Raw genomic sequence first — 19,289 nt, 5'->3', positions numbered from 1 at the left:
AGGAGAAAATACTCATGAGAATTCCTGTGTTTCTGTAACTGGTCACATGGTGGTAGCTGGTATTCATAAATACCTTCTTTCATTCCCCATTCTAGAATGTTTGTACCAGAAGAATCAAACAAAGATTACATTAAAATGGATGTCAAGACTTGCCCAATTTGGACTTTTCATACCTCTGAATCAATAGATAAAAAAGGGAGTTACTGTGTTGGCTGGGTAGATTGATCCTGAATATCCATTGGGAAACTACTACTCCACAATGGAGGTAAGGAAGAGTATTCTGGAATATTCAGATTCAATCTCCCCAGCCAACACAGTAACTCCTTTCTTTACCTTCTGATTCAGAGGCATGAGAAGTCCAAAGTGTCTGGACAGGTCTTGACATCCAGTTTAATGTAATCTTTGTTTGATTCTTCTAGTACAAATATTCCTCCCTTTGGAACTAAGACCTCTAGGCCATTAGAATATAAGGTGAATCAGCCCTAAAGGCATTCCGATCTGGCTGAAAAGCCCATGAGAGTATTTCAGGCATGGAAAGCCAAGACACTCACACTCTGGCAAAAAAAAAAAAAAAAAAAAAAAAAAAAAAAAAAAACCACCTAAATGAAAGATCTCTGTGAGTGAGATCCCAGTGGAAAGAACAGGTCTTCAAAGAAGGAGGTACCTTTCTCTGAAGGGAGGAGAGAACCTCCACTTTGACTATGACCTTGTCTAAACAAGATAAGAGTCGGAGAACTCAAGGGGCTTCCATAGCCTTGGAAACTCATGACTGGTGCATAGGGAGATTACTGATGCCATAAACAGGAGTGTCAATTTGTAAAGTCAACAACAGGAGTCACTGTGCACTTACTCCTCATGTAGGATCTCTGTCCTTAATGTGCTGTACATTGAGACTTAATGCTATAACGAGTACTCAAACAGTATATTTCACTTTGTGTTTCTATGGGGGTGCAAACTGTTGAAATCTTTACTTAATGTTACTAAACTGATCTTCTGTAAAAAAAAAAAAAAGAAGAAATTATCAATTCCCAACTTGACTCTCACTGGGATTAAACATGACAATAGGTCTGATCTGATCTCATCATCATTTAAAAAATCATCTATTATTTTTCACTTTATGTTTCTGTGTGGGAGCAAACTGTTGAAATCCTTACTTAATGTATACTAAGCTGATCTTCTGTATATTAAGATAATCGAAAATGAATCTTGATGTGAATGGAAGGGGAGAGGGAGTGGGAAAGGGGAGGGTTGCGGGTGGGAGGGACGTTATGGGGGGGAAGCCATTGTAATCCATAAGCCGTACTTTGGAAATTTATATTCATTAAATAAAAGTTAATAAAAAAAAAAGAATATAAGGCCATGGGAACAGGAAGCAAATATATTGCTAGTGGGTTCCTAGAAATAATGGTGAAGGGTACTATGCTCATTTCCACCCATCCCTTGAGTCCTGAACCTCTGACTCCTGCCTATGGAAGAAATATAATACATTCTATTTGATGCTGATTAAGAACATATATAGCCTTTTGGAGAACCTCAATTTAGACCTTCAAAATATTGCCACATAGCTTGTGCTATAAATTAAGCCTTCAAAAGCTCATTCCACTATTCTATCAAGCCAGCTGCTTCATATTATTGGGGAGCATGAGAAATCCAGTGAATTCCATAGGCATAGGACAACTATTTTGGCTATAAAGTGATTTTCTTGGTCAAAAGCATTGCTGGGTGGAATACCATGAAAGTGGATAAAAAATTGTATAATTCTACTGATGGTAATTTTGGGAGAATTCTGTGCTGGGAAGGCAAATCATATCCAGACTGTCCACTACAATAAGAATAAAATACTTCCCCACTTAGTAATGTAATCAATTTGCCACCAGGTAGATGATCATCCTGGGAAATGATGTCTTGTTAGGAGCTCAGTGTTGGTCCCTGCTGCTGGCAAACTAGGTACTTAGCTGTGGTTGTAGACAGGTTATACTTGGTGAGTGGAAATTCACATTGCTGAGCCCAAGTATAACCTCCATGCCAGCTAGAATGACTGGTTTATTCATGAGCCTATTGACCAATGACAGGGCTGCCCAGAGAAAGTGGTTGTCTGGTATCCATAAAATAGGTCGGTCATCCCATCCATTTGATTATCAAAGTTTTTCTATTTTCAGGTCCTCTTTTGGTGGACATTCACATAGCACACAAATATCTTCATGTTTTTTGCCTGTTCAGATACATCTATACCTGTTTCTCAAATTTCTTTGTCATTGATTTCTCAATCATGTTCTTTTCAAGTCCCTGGAAATCCAAACAACTGACTACAGCCTCTGAATATGTACATAATTGCAGATATGGTGATTTCTCCTTCCAAGCAAAGCACACAACTAGAAACACAGAAGTTCTGCCAATTGAGAGGATTTCCCTTCACTATTCTCCTTCAGCCATGTCTCAGAGAGTGTCTGTAGCGCTGCAGCTTTCAACTTTGGGGTGGTACCTGCATATTCTTCAGACCATCTGTAAAGCAGGCCTGAGGGCTCTCTTTCTCTGTAAACTGATCTTAGTCTATTCCCCAATAGGCCACAAGTGCAGACTGGGAGAGAAAGGGCAGTGTAGCAGTAGAAACCATGACTTACTTGTGCCTTCAGGACCTGCTCAAGTCCAATCACATTGTACCACTTCCACCTGATGACTGTTCCTGTGCACGCTCAACTTTGTGGTGTGCTAGATCAGGTAACATCCAGTTCATGAAGGACATTTCGGGTCACATGGTAACTTTGTGGCCTATTGTCAAGCATTAATTTCTGCTAAGACCTAGTAACAGGCCAGGATCTGTCTCTCAGAAGAAAAGTACTTACCAAACAGATGATGGCTCCAAAATCCTAAGGGTCTGTACTGCAGTTCACATATGGGATCCTGTCAAATGTTGCAAACAGCATCTGTATCTGCCACTGATACCTCAAGTCCCATTGTATCTACTGGGTCAAATTGACCAAGTTGAGAAGCTTACATGGCAGACTGGATATACAGCTGAGTCTTCTCTTGTTCTGGATCCCACTCAAAACTAACAGCTTTTGGATCACTTGGTAAATGAAATAGATTAACTCACCTAAATTAGGATTAGTTTGCCTCCAAAAAAAAAAAAACTAGGAAGTGTCATTCTTTTTTTTTTTTACTGTAGAAGTTTCCACATGTTGAGGCCAGGGTTGTGGTGTAGTGGGTTAAGCCACTGCCTGTGACACCAGCATCCCATGTGGGTTGCCTGTTTGAGTCTTGGTTATTCCACTTCTGATCTAGCTCCTGCTAATGCACCTGGGAAAGCAACAGAAAATAACCCAAGTACTTGGGCCACTGAACCCATGTGGGAGACCTGGAAGAAGCTTCTGGCACTTGGCTTCAGTCTGGCCCAGCCCTAGCCATTGTGGCCATTTGAAGAATGAACCAGCAGATGGAAGATCTCTTTGTTTCTCCCTCTCTCTCTCTCTATAACTCTGTCTTTCAAATAAATAAATCTGCTTTATTCAGTCTACCAATTCACATGTTAATCGCATAAAACAAAACACCCTCAGACACTCCTACAATGAAGTTTGACCAAATATATGGGTACTAATGGCCCAGTCAAGTTGATACATAAAGTTAACCATCATAATGGAATACCAAGAATAGGCAGATTCATAGAGTAAGAAAGTAGAAGAGAGATTACCAGGGCCTAGAAGGGGTGAATAGAATTACTGTCTAATAGTACAGAGTTCTAGTTTGAGAAGATGAAAAAGTTCTGGAGGTGGATAGTGCCAACTGTTGCATAACACTGTGAATTTCCTTGGTGCTACTGAGTTCTACACTTAAAAACGGTTAAAGTGGTAAATTTTATATTATGTATATTATACTACAATTTAAAAGGCTTTATTGCTGACAATATGTACTTCTTAATACGTTGTACTCAGCATAGAAAGGGAAATCATCAGCCTCCTCCATGATCTTTTATTTAAAAAAAAAAAAGTAGAAATCAGGGTAGAGAGAAGTGGAAAAATATATTTAAGAGGCCATCACTGTGGCAAAGCAGGCTAAGCTTCTGGCTGCTCTACTTCCAATCCAGCTCTCTGCTATGGCCTGGGAAAGCAGTAGAAGATGGCCCAAGTCCTTGGGCCCCTGTACCCCCAGGGGAGACCTGGAAGAAGCTCCAGGCTCCTGGCTTTGAATTGGCACAGTTCCAGCCATTGTGGGCACTTAGGTAGTGAACCAGCAGATGGAGGACCTTTCTCTCTGTCTCTCTCTGTCTGTAACTCTACCTCTCAAATAAATAAATAATCTTTAAAAAATATATAAAAAGGAAGAACTTCCCTCAAGGAAAATGATCACAGTAGTGGTGTTATTGGGAGACAAAGTCTTGGGCAAAATATAAGGAGAACTGAGTGTGAGACTTCTTCATTCACTCATGAATCCTAGAAGAGAGCTAAAGAAATAAGGTCAGTAGCATCCTCTGACACCTAGAAGAATCATTCTTAAATTTTCTCTAGAAAAAAAGTATCCTGTAACTTAGGCCTCCACATGTTAAAATGATAAGGTCATAGACATAGACCAGCAAACATGTAAGACAACTTGAGTATAAGTGAGCAGAAATAATTGATACAGATTTATAATTTGAAGAGCATTCCATATTGACAGATACACATATGAAATAATTATGCATAAAATCTTAAAGCAAGGAAATATGAAAGCATAAAACACAAATTATCCAAAATTACTTGCAGTTTCAAATAACCATTGCAAGGGCCGGCATTGTGGCATAGCATGTAAGGGCGCTACCTGTGATGCCAGCATCCCATATGAGCGCTGATTCAAATCCTGACTGCTCTACTTCTGACCTAGTTCCCTGCGAATGTGCCCAGGAAGGCAGCAGAAGATGGCCCAAGTTCTTGGGCCTGTATCACCCACATGGGAGACCCAGATGGAGTTCGTAACCCCTGGTTTCAGCCTGGTCTAGCCCTGGCTATTGCTGCCATTTGGGGAGTGAACCAGCTGGTGAAAAATCTCAATCTCTCTCTCTCTCCCCCTTTCCCTCTCCCTCTCTCTCTGTTACTCTTTCAAATAAATAAATAAATAAATCTTTTTTTTAAAAAAAATAACCACTGTAGAATACAAGGTTAGCATGCAAAAATCAGTTGTATTTCAATATGCTAACAATGAAAAATCTGAAAAAGAAATTAAAAAAACAATAGCATCAAATAATAAAATACTTAAGAACAAAATCAACCAAGGATCTGCAAGGCTTGTACACATAAAACTACAAAACATTGTTGAAATAAATGAAGGAAGACTCACATATATGGGAATACATCCTGGGTTCATGGATTGAAAGCACAGCATTGTCAAGATGACAATACCAAGGAGTCTTCAAAAAGTTCACGGAAAATGTGTGTTATGAGAAAATTATGCATGGATTTCAAAATTTTTGCACCAAAATCAATGTATCTTTTAATTCCACTTCTCCACAAATGTTCTGAAGTCCCTTAGTATTAATAAAACAATTTGCAGAGTCAAAGCATTCTGTATCAGAATAGCAATGGCATTTTTTTTTTTTGCAAAATAACTATCCTAAAATTAGTATGTGATCTGAAGGGATCTTGAAGAGCAAATCAATCTTGCAAAATAACATTAAAGGGCTCACACTTCCCTATTTCAAAACTGACTATAAAACTACATGAATCAAAATGATATACTGCTGCTATAAGGAAATCCCCAGCCTTTGGCAATCACAAAAGTCTTTTTTCTGTCTCTGTGGTTTTGCCCATTATAGGTATTTCATGTTAGTGGGATAATACAGAATGCAAATTTTGTGGTGGTTTATTTCATTTTGCTTAATGTTTTCAAGGTCCATCAATGTTGCTTCATGTATCAGTAAATCTACCCTTTTATGGCTGAATAATATTCCATGTATGTATATACCACATTCTCCTTATCCATTCATCCGTTGAAGGACATTTGGATTGTTTTCATCTGTTGATTATTGCAAATAATGCTGGTATGAGCATTTCTGTACAAGTCTTTTGTTTTAGTGTTTTAAATTTTTTCAGTACATATCCAGGAGTGGAATTGCTGAATCATATGTTCATTCTATGTTTTCCTTATTAAGGAACCACCAAAATGTTTTCCACAGTGGCTGTCCCATTTCACATTTACATCATCAATGTGGGTTCCAATTTCTTTACATCTTACTAACACTTGCTATTTTCCCACTTTGTTTTCTTTTTTAAAAATTATAACTGTCCTAGTGGATGTGAAATGGTATTTCATTGTGGTTTTGACTTGCATTTCCATAATGATTAATTAATGATGTTGATTATTTTTTTTCATGAGCTTGTTGCCATTTATACATCTTCTTTGGAAAAGTTCCTATGCCTATTTTAAAATTTGATTCTTTTTATTGTTGATTTGTAAGAGTACTTTTTATATCCTGAATACTAGACTCCAGTTCACTGAAGGCTTTTATGCTCTGAATTGTATCTATCCCACCAAAATGCATATGTTGAAGTCCTAACACCCCTGTTCCTAGAATGTGACCTTATTTGGAGATAGGATCTTTAAAGAGGTAATTAAGCTAGAATGAGTTCCTTATGGTGGCCCTTATTCCTGTAAGACTGATGTCCTTATTAGAAGAAGAGATTAGGACACAGACACAGGGACGAATAAGCACTGGTAGGACATAATGAAGACCAATAGTCATTTATATGCTAAGGAGAGAGGCCTCAGAAGAAAACAACCCTGCCAACACCTTGATCTTTGACTTTCAACCTCTAGAATTGTGAGATAATACATTTCTATCATTTAAGCCAAGTGTGTGTCTGCGTGTATGTGTGTGTATTTAGAGCATGTTAACAGCAACATCATAAAAGTTGGGATGGGGTTAAATAGAATAAGAGGATCTAAAATTCTTATATTATCCAGGACATAAAATATTAACATTAGTCATTGATAGTTTGATGCATGCTATAATTTCTAGGAAAAAAAGGTATGTAGTAGAATATAAAATAGGGTATAGGACTTCCAAAATGGTAGAAAAATAAATATCAAAGGACAAAATATAAATCTCAATGAAAACAAACAGAGATACAGAAACATAAAATAGGCAGGGGAAAAAGATAAGATGGTAGATTTTACTCCAAATGCAACAGTAATTATATGTAACGTGAAAAAATGAAATATTCCAGTTAAAAGACAAAGATTGTCAGATTGATAAAAACACAAGAGCAAATTCAATGTTTTACAAAAGAAATATTTAAAATATTAGATACAGAAAAGTAGCAAGTAAATAATGAAAAAAGATTATACAATATTATCTAAAAGATTTCTGTTGTCTTATTGATATCAGACAAATGATTTAAGGCAAGAGAATATTATTGGAGATTAAGAATATGACCTCAAGGATAGGCATTTGTGCAGTAGTTAAGACATAGTTGGGACATCTGAATCCCATATTGGAGTGCCTGGTTCAAGTCCCAGCTCTGGTTTCAATTCAGCTTCCTGCTAATGTGTGCCCTGGTAGTCAGCAGGTGATAGCTCAAATAGTTGAGTGTCTGCCACCCATGTGGGAAACCCAGATGGAGTTCCAGACTCCTAGCTTTGGCCTGGTCCAACCCTGGCTGTTGTGGGCATTTGGGGAGTGAATTAATAGGTGGAAGATCCCTCTCTGACCGTCTATCTCTGTGTCTCTTTGCTTTTCAAATAAAATGAAAATAAATAAATAAAAAAAATCACTAAGGAGAACATGTGTTTAAGATAAAAGAACACAACTTCATAATGTCAAAAATACAGCAATTTCATTTGTATAACCTAATTATATGGCCTCAAAATTATTTAAAGCAAAAACTGACAGAAATAAAAGAAATGAGGAAAGGTTATTGCAGGAACTGGTTATGATAAAACAGAGGTAAAATTACTTCTGAACAGAATGTCTCCTCCAGTGATGATGCACTAATGTGATATCTGAATTGGCTTCTGGAAAACTGAAAGGAAAGGTGTTTAAAGTCCATAGGACTAGAAATGATGAACAAAAGAAAAAAGCTAGTAGTGGAAATTAAGTATCCTATAAAAACAATATCACAAGACTAAACCTCTTATGATCCCGTCTATTAAATAAATGCGGTTCACTTTATCAACAGTAGATGGTGCTCCTGAACCAAGAAACCTAGCTAGTTGCCCAAACCCCTCACTTCTGCGGACATAAAATCACCTCTTACATGCTAGAACCAGAAAATATAACAATTTTCTAAGTGAACAGAAAATGATATATGAAGTAGGTGGTATCTTTCTTGGTTTTCCACTACCTCTTTCCTTGAAAACCACATGGACTTTGGGCAGAGAGTTATGATTTATTTTGACCAATAGAATTTAAGTGGATATGACACACTCCACTTCCAAACACATTTTAAATGTGATTGGGTGTTTGATTCAGTCTCTTATGTTTTGGCCCCGGGATTCAGTTTGAACCTCAAAACTTAGATAGAATGAATTTCTTTTATTTTTAAGCCACTGAGTAATTTGTTATGACAGCCCTTGAAAACTAATACAAGCAAGGAATATTAGAGTTGAATTATCAGTATCAGTAAGAACTCAGGAATTAAAAATATATTTCCTGGGGCCGGTTAAAGCCCTCGCCTGAAGCACAGGCATCCCATATGGGTGCCAGTTCTTGTCTGGCTGCTCCTCTTCTGATCCAGCTCTCTGCTGTGGCCTGGGAAGGCAGTGGAGGATGGCCCAAGTCCTTGGGCCCCTGCACCCGTGTAGGAGACCTGGAAGTAGCCTTTGGCTCCTGGCTTTGGATTGGTGCAGCTCCAGCCATTGTGGCCATCTGGGGAGTGAACCAGCAGATGGAAGACTTCTCTCTCTGTCTCTACCTCTCTCTGTGACCCTGTCTTTCAAATAAATAAAAAATAAATCTTTTAAAAAAAGAGTTGTTAACTCTTGAAAAAAATATATTTTCTAGTACTGTCCACTGAGAACGCCTAGAAGTAATGACAAAGTGACAATGAGCACACTAAGTGCCTAGATGTTGGTCTTTAAGTATCATTTCCAAGTAAATGGGATCTAGGTTCTTTAGAGAAACAACTGATTTCATGGATGGAGCAAGGACAGTACCTGGTGACCTTGGAATACCTTGATGTACCAGAATACAAGGAAACACTCAAAGATGAATGAAGTCTTGTGAAAAGAACATAACAGCTGGCTGGAAGGCCTTACTGTTGACCAAATTTGAGACAATATGAACATCACAGATAATAGTTATAATAATATGCTATAAGGGCCGGCACTGAAGTGTAATGGGGAAAACCACTGCCTGTAGTGCCGGCATCCCATATGGGCACCAGTTAGAGACCCGGCTGCTCCACTTCCAATCCAGCTCCTTGCTATAGACTGGGAAAGCAGAAGATGGCCTAAGTCCTTGGGCCCCTGTACACGCTAGTGGAGACCTGGAAGAAGCTCTTGGCTCCTGGCTCCTGACTTCAGATTGTCCCAACTCTGGCCATTGCAGCCAGTTATGGAGTGAACCAGCAGATGGAAGACCTCTCTCTCTCTGCCTCTGCCTCTCTGTAACTCTGCCTTTCAAATAAATAAATAAATCTTTAAAAATATGCTGTAATGCATATAATACAGAATTCAAGAGTCCATAATCATAGTGAACAAAATAAAGGAAAAGGGAGAGTTTTTCTTCACAGAAGAATCCCAGCTAATAAATCACAAAAATAGAAAATCAATTTTCAACCATCAATATATTATTGAATACTTTTAAGGAATTTCAATGGATACTAAAATCATTGAAGGAAAGCTTACTGGGGAACAGAACATTTACATGGTTTTGCCCCATGGATATTTTTTAGAAAAGGTAAACGGCTGGGCCTGCAGTGCCAGCACCCTGGGTTCTAGTCCTGGTTGGGGCGCTGGATTCTGTCCCGGTTGCTTCTCTTCCAGTCCAGCTCTCTGCTGTGGCCCGGGAGTGCAGTGGAGGATGACCCAAGTTCTTGGGCCCTGCACCCGCATGGGATACCAGGAGGAAGCACCTGGCTCCTGCCTTCGGATCAGCACAGCCCGCCGACCGTAGCAGCCATTGGAGGGTGAACCAATGGAAAGGAAGACCTTCTCTCTGTCTCTCTCTCTCACTGTCTTACTCTGCCTGTCAAAAAAAAAAAAAAAACATAGTATTTATAATTCTAGAGTCTTTCAGTGATTTCCCAGGGTTCAGCTGTGGTGGTGAGAAAAGAGCCTGTGCTTTCTGGTTGGCATTGTGATAGATGTCAAGGAAAGTGAGGGCCATGTTGAGGAAGGAGCTATGGATCACTGACAGAGCAAGATTTCAGGGACCTAGTGGGGTAGGGAGGATGGTTTGATAGTATATTTCCTATCAGACAACTGATGCTATCTTATTTCTTTCAGGTTTTTAAAGGAAATCAAGACTCCTTCACACCTGTATTGAACTCTCTAGACCCACCACTGTTGACTCGTTATCTCAGAATTCACCCCAAGAGCTGGGTCCACCAGATTGCCCTGAGGCTGGAGGTTCTGGGCTGTGAAGCACAGCAGCTCTACTGAGTCAGCTAGCCCCTTTGCTCCTCAGATCCAGGTTATTCCCTAACTCTAGGCCATTGTCTCTCTCTGACTTGCCTTCTACCTTTGTGCCTTGCCTCCAGGTTACTTATCTTCCCCCACTGTCCATGGCATCATCATTTCTCCATGTCTAAACTATACAACCCTAGCAGACACTGGTGTGAAGCCTCCCAAATAAGTTTCCTGAGAGTGTTGCCTGTAACTGAACTCTTGTGCATTTGCTGCAGATTCCTCCAATGCAACTAGGCAAAAAGAAGTAAGGAGAAACACACTCAGGGTTAAGTCTCTCACAGTGCCACCACTTCCTCTGTTGTAGAAAAGTTATGTATTGAAAGTCAGCAGAAGATAGGCATAATGTAAGTAAGCATTTTAGATTAAGCATCACATATTTTAAAACTATTGATTTATTTTTCATTTTATTTGCAAGACAGAGAGAAAGAAAGACACACAGAGATTTTCCATCTGCTGGTTCATTCCCCAAGGGCCCACCACAGCCAGGCTGGTCCAGGCTGAAGCCAGGAGCCTAGAACTCAGTCAAGATCTCCCCCAGGAGTGGCAGGTGCACAAGTACTTGAGCTATCACCTGCTGCCTCCTAGGATCTACATTGCAGGAAACTGGAGTTACAAGCCGAAGTCAGGTTTTGAACCCAGGCATTGTGCTTTGGGACACAGATGTCCCAGGTGGCATCTTAGCTGTAACACCCAACTTCATACACTTAACATAAAACTCTCACACATTTATGGTTCTGGTCAAGCATGGATAGAAACATGTTTTGGAATCATATCAGCATAGCCTTGAAATCAAATGCCAGTCATTTTGACAGTCTGCAAAATAGAGAAAATACAAGAATTCCATTAAAGTGTTATTGACTCAATCCCAGAATTCTGTGCAGATAAATCCATTTTATCCTAATTCTAACCAACAAAAAAAATGGGATGGTGGGGATACAGAATTATCAGGAAACTGGAAATAGAATAACAATATCCTCCTGAAACTTTTGATGTTCAAGAAAGGTAATGATTATAATAGGCTTATAAATGGTATATTTTTAATATGCTTCACTGAAAATGAGAGAAATTCACAGCTGTCTGTGGTAGGAGACAATAAACTTGATAACTGTCACAATGTACTCATTGTACTCTCTCCTTCACCTAACTTCCTGCTGAAAGAATACAAGAAGAATGTAACAGAGAAATTGTATACCATGACCAGAAAGTACAGTTCTACTTATTTAGCTGAACTATATAACCCCCACTTTGCCCCACTCCCATATGTGGTTGTGTAGGGTTTACTTATTCCATCTACCTGCCCCTTCACTAGAACTATGCAAAGGATCACTTCCTGCTGGTATAGAGCTCTAGAGGTGGCTAGAGGCAAGCACAAGCCATGGGACAGTTTCAGGAAGCATCTAGAATTTACAACTGAGGGCAGTTTGAAAACAGAGGTTCCTAGAATAAGAGAAAATTATATCCCAAAGCAAGAATATGGCTGCTTTTCTCCAATTCTAGAGCATTTTCTAATAATCCTTCTTTATTGTGTTCTGACCTCTTTGGGGATGATCATAGTATACTCAACTGATAAAGGAGCAAGTGGTTTGTAGACCTGTAGAGCTCTTAAGGTTAGCAGTTAACTCACAGAAACCAATAAGTAGTGTTCTTTTATAGCTTGGGAGAGGAATTAAGCCAAAAAGCGATAGGGTTTTCATTCTTATAAAAGGTTAACCACTCTTACGTCTAAGTTAATAATCTTATTTTGGCTTTCTTTCCCCTATCTATATTTCCCCAATGCTCTTGGAACCAACTATTTTGTCTTCCTGCTACTTTCCTCAGTAATGAATTAAATAAAATATTGATGCATAAAGACAAATGCCTTTAAGAATGGTGTTTTTATACTGTAAATTAAAATATGGGCATATTTTTAAATGAATAGGGAACTGAATAGCAGATTAAGTAAAAACTTATAGGATTTATGAGCCATTCAATAAAATGTTTTAAAAAAGAAGAAATGGACTCTCAATCTCAGAGAAGAGCATATAGTAAACAGGGACTGAGGGAAGAGTGGAGAATTACTCTTCAAGTATGCAAGATAAGTAACTTCTACAGATCTACTGTATAATAACATAGTGCCTAGAGGTAAAAATGCTGCATCATTCTCATCAAAATTCGTTAAGATGGTAAATTTCATGCTAAGTGTTCTTACCACAGTTTTTTTTTTTTAATGCAAAATGCAGGACAGGTGTGGTAAAATAAAACAATAAGAGAAAATAACTTGAGATAATAACAGAATTAAATGTTAGATCAAGCAGTGCATTGCCTAGGGCCCATTTAAATACCTGGAATAGTGTGGAAGAATGAGATTATACATTGTTTACTAGCATAAACTTAGTGACGTATGAAAACACATACCATTGCTAACTCCAAAAAAAAGTACACGATTATATAATACTAGTTAATTATGGATCATTGAAACCATAAGAAGTTAATTATCAGAATATTGGTAAGCAAATTCACTAAGACAAACATAGTTTGTAACTTTAAGTGATTAACTATAATTTTCTGTCACAAACATTTTTTAAAATTTTTATTTATTTATTTATTTGAGAGTCAGAGTTACAGACAGAGAGAGGTCTTCCATCCTCTGGTTCACTCTCCAGATGGCTGCAATGGCTAGAGCTGGGCCAATCTGAAGCCAGGAGCCATGAGCTTCTTCCAGGTCTCCCACATAGGTGCAGGGGCCCAAGCACTTGGGCCATCTTTTACTGCTTTCCCAGGCCATAACAGAGAGCTGGATTGGAAGAGGAGCAGCCAGGATTCAAACTGGCACCCATACAGGGTGCGGGTACAACAGGTGGAAGCTTAGCTTACTACTCCACAGCACAGGCCCCTGTCACAAACATTTTTCAAACGTAATTTACAAATGGATCTACCATATGACTCAGCTATCCCATTACCAGGAAGTGAAAACAGCATATGAAAGAGATACCTGAACTCCCATGTTTAGTGCAGCTTAATTCACAATGGCAAAGGTGTAGAATCAACCTAGATGTCCATTGACTGATAACTGGATAAAGAAGATATGGTACATGTACACACTGGAATATTACTCAGCTATAAAAAAGAATGAAATCCTCACTTTTGCAATAAAATGGATGCAACTGGAGATCATTATGCTGAATAAAATAAGCCAGACCCAGAAAGACAAATATCTCATGTCTTCTTCTCTCATGTGTAGAAGTTAATATATAGGGAGTATAAAATTATGTTGATGTCATATTATTTGGTATATAGATAGTTATAAATAATGTCTTCACTAAATTATACGACATACATGATAATACACCTTTCTTTCCTCACTCTATACTCATTATCATGAATCCCACAACACTTGATGTTAATATCCCTGTTTTCAAGAAAAACATAGGATATGTGAGTATGTATATAATGTCTACATATGAAATGAAGATGGTAAAATGTTAAAAATAGTTAAATCTAGTGGCAGGAGTTATGGTGCAGTGGTTTAAGCTAACATATGTAATGCCTACATCCCATACGAGTGTTGGTTCCATACCCAGTTGCTTCACTTCCAATCCAACTCTCTTCTAATGTTCCTGGGAAAGCACTGGAAGATGGTCCAAGTACTTGGACCCCTGCCACCCATATGGGACACCTGGAGGAGGTTCCAGGCTCCTGTCTTCAGCCTGGCCCACCCCTGGTTGTTGTTGCAGTCATTTGGAGAGTGAAGCAGACAATGGAAAATCTCTCTCTCTCTCTCTCTCTCTCTCTCCCTCCCTCCCTCCCTCTCTCCCTCCCTCCCTCACTTCCTCCCTTTCATGCTCTTTGTAACTCTGCCTTTCAAATAAATAAATAAATGTTTTTAAAAATAGTTAAATATTAAAATTTAAAAATAAATTTAAAAAACTAAAAAGCAAATCTCAAGATTACAAATCAACTGTCTTTGGAAGACATGTATTAAAACATTAAATGTATTAAAACAAGTCTATGAGTGTTAACAGAAATGCTCTGTATCAGATAGGAATAACAATTTATAGTAAATTGGCAACTATATTTGACAATAGCCTATTATAAATTTGAGAACAACAAGAAGAGAGGAGCTCAAAGAAAGGATGAGATAGAAATTCTACTTACCCTAATTTAATTTGTATGTATTCTATACATGTATTAAAATGTTACACTGTATCCCATAAATATTGTAACCACTATGTATTACTTAAAATTTTTAAAGTTTTATGTCCTTTTATATGCTATCTGGAACCTCAATTTTATGATGACAGGATAGACTAAGGACAGATTTGACTTTCACTGTAATGTTTTCTAAGCCTCTTCTTTGACTATTTAATCACAGGGTGACAATAAACATACACTTCCAGAAACAAGTGTCAACAGCTTCTTTTTCTCAAAGGTTCTCTTTAAGTGCCATTGAAACTTGTGGGTTATAATTTCATTTATATTGCTAACCAAGACTGACTCTTTCAGTCTCATTGCTACTCTAGTTCTACAAACAAGGAAAATTTTTTCAGGCATCTGTCAGACAAATACATTACCTTAAAAGAAGAAATTAGAATTAAAGTGGTTACCTATGGCAGTCACCTGCTCTATGTGTAGCCAGCATTCATTCCCTTGGGAAATTGGCCCTATCACACACCATAGCATTCCTAGCTGGTGTATGTTTTGTGAACCAAGATTTCTCTTTCTTTGTAAACTAGTTGAGTTTCTGTTACTCACAACCAAAAGACTACTTTCTAAGTTTGATGGTTCTCAATTACAATTTTCATCTCAACAAGACAATGAAAAGGATTTGTGGAAAATATTTCCTCAATGTAACCCAAGATTTTTTTTCCATCCAAAGTACATGTATTTCCTAGAATATATATACACACACATATTTTATTTCAACATTTACCCTATGCATAAGATCTATATATGCCTACTGTTCATTTGTCCTAAATGTTTCATGTATCATATTAATCATTGTCTCTCCTAGGCCTGCAGTGTTCCCACTCAGTGTTTGACGTGACTAGTTATCCCAGTCACCAAATGTTATCCGGAAATTCAAGTGTTATCCTTGCTGCCTCTCTCCCCCTCACTACATCTATTCCTATAACTCAATAGCACAATCCATTTAACTCCTAAATATCTCTGAATTCGCATCAAGCTTCATCACTGATTACTACTCCAGCTCCCACTTTGATGTAGGGGTAGCTATAATTGCCTTGGTTTATCATGCTCCCTCTTGCCGATCGTGGACATTTGGGGAGTGAACCAGTTTAATGAGTTTCTCTCCCCCCCCCCCCCCCCGCCAGCAACTGGAGTTGTACTATAGAATTCTCAAAATAGTCAGGAATTGGTGGCTTTGGATAATCCTGGAAATCAAGGTGAAGGTGATAAACTAAGGAAAACTATTGAAAAACTATTAGACAATTAGAAATAGTTTAATCTGGGCTGATGCTGTGGCATAGTGGATAAAGCCACCACCTGCAGTGCTGGCATCCCATATGGGTGCCAGTTCAAGACCTGGCTGCTCCACTTCCAATCCAGCTCTCTGCTATGGCCTGGGAAAGCAGTAGAAGATGGCCCAGGTCCTTGAGTCTCTGCACCCGTGTGGGAGACCTGGAAGAAGCTCCTGGCCATTGTGGCCATCTGGGGAGTGAACCAGCAGATGAAAGACCTCTCTCTCTCTCTCTCTCTCTCTCTCTCTCTCTCCCTCCCTCCCTCTCCTTCTCTCTGTGTGTAACTCTGACTTTCAAATAAATTAATAAATCTTTTTAAAAAAAGTAATAGTTTAATTTGCAATTCTCTACTCTGCTTCACACTAGCAGAAGCCTGAAGTTGAGAGAGACACCAGGCATGGTAATGGGCAAAGTCTATCTATCTTACCGAAAACAGCAGGATCAAGAGATTGGATTGTCTTGTGACTCATAGCACTCTTCCTCTTTCTCACCTCACATATAGCAAGAAGTTAACATGCTGGCAAGAATAATTGATGGTGATATTCATGTAGAGTTGGGAATGCTGCTCTATGGTAGAGGTGGCAAGGAATATGCTTGGCACTTAGGTGATCCACGGGGGGCCTAAGCCTACTAACTTTCCTGTTGTAACTTTCCCCAGAGGTTGTGACCAACCAGAAATCTGAAGAAACCTGGCAGAATGTAGTGAACCTAATGTGACACATAAGTGGTTTTGAGCAAGAAGTAGACTACAGTAAGTGCTTTAATTGTGCCACACAGATCTCTTAGAGTTCCTTTTACCAGTTTAGTGTTTGCACCCATCTCTCAACTGCTTTGGCCAATGGAATGGCTCCTGATTACAATATTCTTCAGAGGACAGTCCTTAGGCATATAAGCTTCCTCACTCAGAAATATCGGAGGGTTACTCACCCTGACACAGGCGTGGCAGACCATGGCCAAGAAATGACAGGCTAGGATACAAAGGCTGAATCCCCTAAGGTGCAAAATATGCTCCTGCTAGCACACCCTGTAAGTTCTTTCCTTTTCCTTATGCTGCTTCTCTCACTCCCTTAGACTTCTTCTGAGTGCATTCCTTCAATAAATTATATCCACAGGAATCTTTATCCAGAATCTGCCTCTAGGAAACCCAAACTTAAAATTCATTGGAATTTTATGAAATTCATTGGTTAGTTAGTATATGCAATGCTGCAATCTTTACAATATGGATTCATTTGATTAAAAACTGATGTGGTGGGACCGGAGCTGTGGCATAGTGGGTAAAGCCACCGCCTGCAGTTCCATGATTCCATAAAGCCTTCGGTTTGAGTCCCGGCTGCTCTACTTCTGATCCAGCTTTCTGCTATGGCCTGGGAAAGCAGTAGAAGATGGCCCAAGTCCTTGGGCCCCTTCACCCACGTAGGAGACCCAGAAGAAGCTCCTGGCTCCTGCCTTCAGATCAGCACAGCTCTGGCCATTGTGGTCAGTTGGGGAGTTAACCAGAAGATGGAAGACATCTCTCCTCTCTCTCTCTCTCTCTCTCTCTGCTCTTCTCTTTCTCTCTGTGTGTAACTCTTTCAAATAAATAATAAAATCTTTTTTTAAAAAAACTTATGTAGTAGGCAGTTTCTAAGGTGAACTCATTGATCCCTATCTTCTGGTATTCATGTTCTTGTATCGTTTCTATCTTGTTACTGTAGTATGGACCTAGGAATGTATCTCTAACCAATGGAATATGACAAAACTGATGGGTGTCCCTCTCAAATTGGGTTACAAAAAGGCCATGACTTCCTTTTTGATCACCCTCTTATTCTGTCTCATGTTAGTGTGCATCCAATTGAATAGTCAATCATTCCATCATGTTAAATAATCTTTTCTTGCTCTGTGGATATGAAATACTACATTTGTCATTATTTCAGTGTGTAAAACAATACAGTAGCAGACATCATGTAGAAAATAAAATATCTTAGAATTCTTCAAGCCTAAGAGGACACAACTACTATGAAGATGGATTTTGATATCAATTCAGATGTTTATGCATGGACAGAAGATGTCTGAGTGCTCAGTCGTCAAATAGAGATACTGGGAAGAGTCAAATGCAATAGGTGATATCATAAGGAGTGGTGTTCTATTTGGAACTCTGGAGACTGAAGGGGAAGAAATAGGTCAGCTTCTTCTGAAAACTGCTCTATTCTCAATATTCATGTCTAATTTACTGGGTTATTTGGATACCCAGTACTAAGTCAGTTTTCAGGTAAGTGGCTTTCTACCAGACAAAGACTTTTTTTCAGCCCACCAAACCATAGGTAAGTGTGTACTATAAATATATTAAATAATAGCCCAAACACAATGGCTTAAATAGGGATTTATTTTCTTCATAGCAAGCAGGCTAGAGGTAAGCAGATACAGGTGTCATTTTATTGGCTTGAAATTGTTTGTCAGAATATATGTCATTTCTTTGGACTTTTTCTCATGGCCATTGCCTCATTGTCACAAGATGACCCTAGATACTTCAAACAACACTCCTCAAACAATGTTGAGTGTAGAGCCCAAAGGGCAAATAATATCTCTTTCATCAAGGCAGAAAAAAGCCTTCCCCAAAGTATCCATCACATTCCATTATGTTTCATTGTCCAAAACTATGTCACATAAGCATGCCTAGATGCAAGGACGGCTGGGAAAGCGAGATTCTTATAAATAAATAAGAGGTGGGAAAGACTGTTGAGTCATACAATGAACAACATCTGCCAAAATTCACCATCCATTCATTCAAAAACATCTCACTGAATACTTTAGTACCCTATGAGCAGTGAATAAAACCAATAAAAAGTCCTGAACTCATGGAGCATATATTATAGTCAGGAAAAACATGTAACAAAATAAACAAGTAAAATATATATCACACTAGGTTTTGATGAGGTTTATGGAGAAAAATCAAATAGGTAAGATGATTAGCATGGTTTTTGGAGTGTGATAGAATTTTAATAAAAGTGATCACAAGAGAATCTTCATTGAGAATTTATTTCAGCATCTGAAGAAGGTGAGGGAAGAGATCCTGAGACTATATTGGAGGAAATGAAGCTGAGTTGGTGTGAGCATAAGAAAACTAGTAGGATATGAGTTAGGAGAAGTAACTAGCACAAAATATGACCTGCAAGTCAACAAGATTCTTTGTCTGCTCATTGAAGGCAAAAATAAAAGCAGGGAGACAGAGATGATGATGGGCAGCACCAGAGGTAGTAT

The 19,289-nt window shown here is 38.7% G+C and overlaps 1 protein-coding gene across 3 annotated transcripts in view; it reads left to right on the top strand.

Moving 5' to 3' along the window:
• F8 (coagulation factor VIII) overlaps positions 1-12,451 on the top strand; it is a 151,594-nt gene extending 139,143 nt beyond the window's left edge. For 2 of the 3 annotated variants that reach the window (XM_070066324.2, XM_089323652.1), the window contains one exon: positions 10,414-12,451. In XM_070066324.2, coding sequence (XP_069922425.1) covers positions 10,414-10,569 — 156 coding nt within the window. In that variant the 3' untranslated portion in view covers positions 10,570-12,451. 3 annotated transcript variants of the gene reach the window in all.
• The last annotated feature ends 6,838 nt before the right edge of the window (positions 12,452-19,289 follow it).

The sequence above is a fragment of the Oryctolagus cuniculus genome, chromosome X (assembly GCF_051225735.1).
Source record: "Oryctolagus cuniculus isolate XC-2025 breed Fujian yellow rabbit chromosome X, ASM5122573v1, whole genome shotgun sequence".
Classification (NCBI taxonomy): Eukaryota; Metazoa; Chordata; class Mammalia; order Lagomorpha; family Leporidae; genus Oryctolagus; species Oryctolagus cuniculus.
This window is presented reverse-complemented; position numbering and strand designations above follow the sequence as displayed.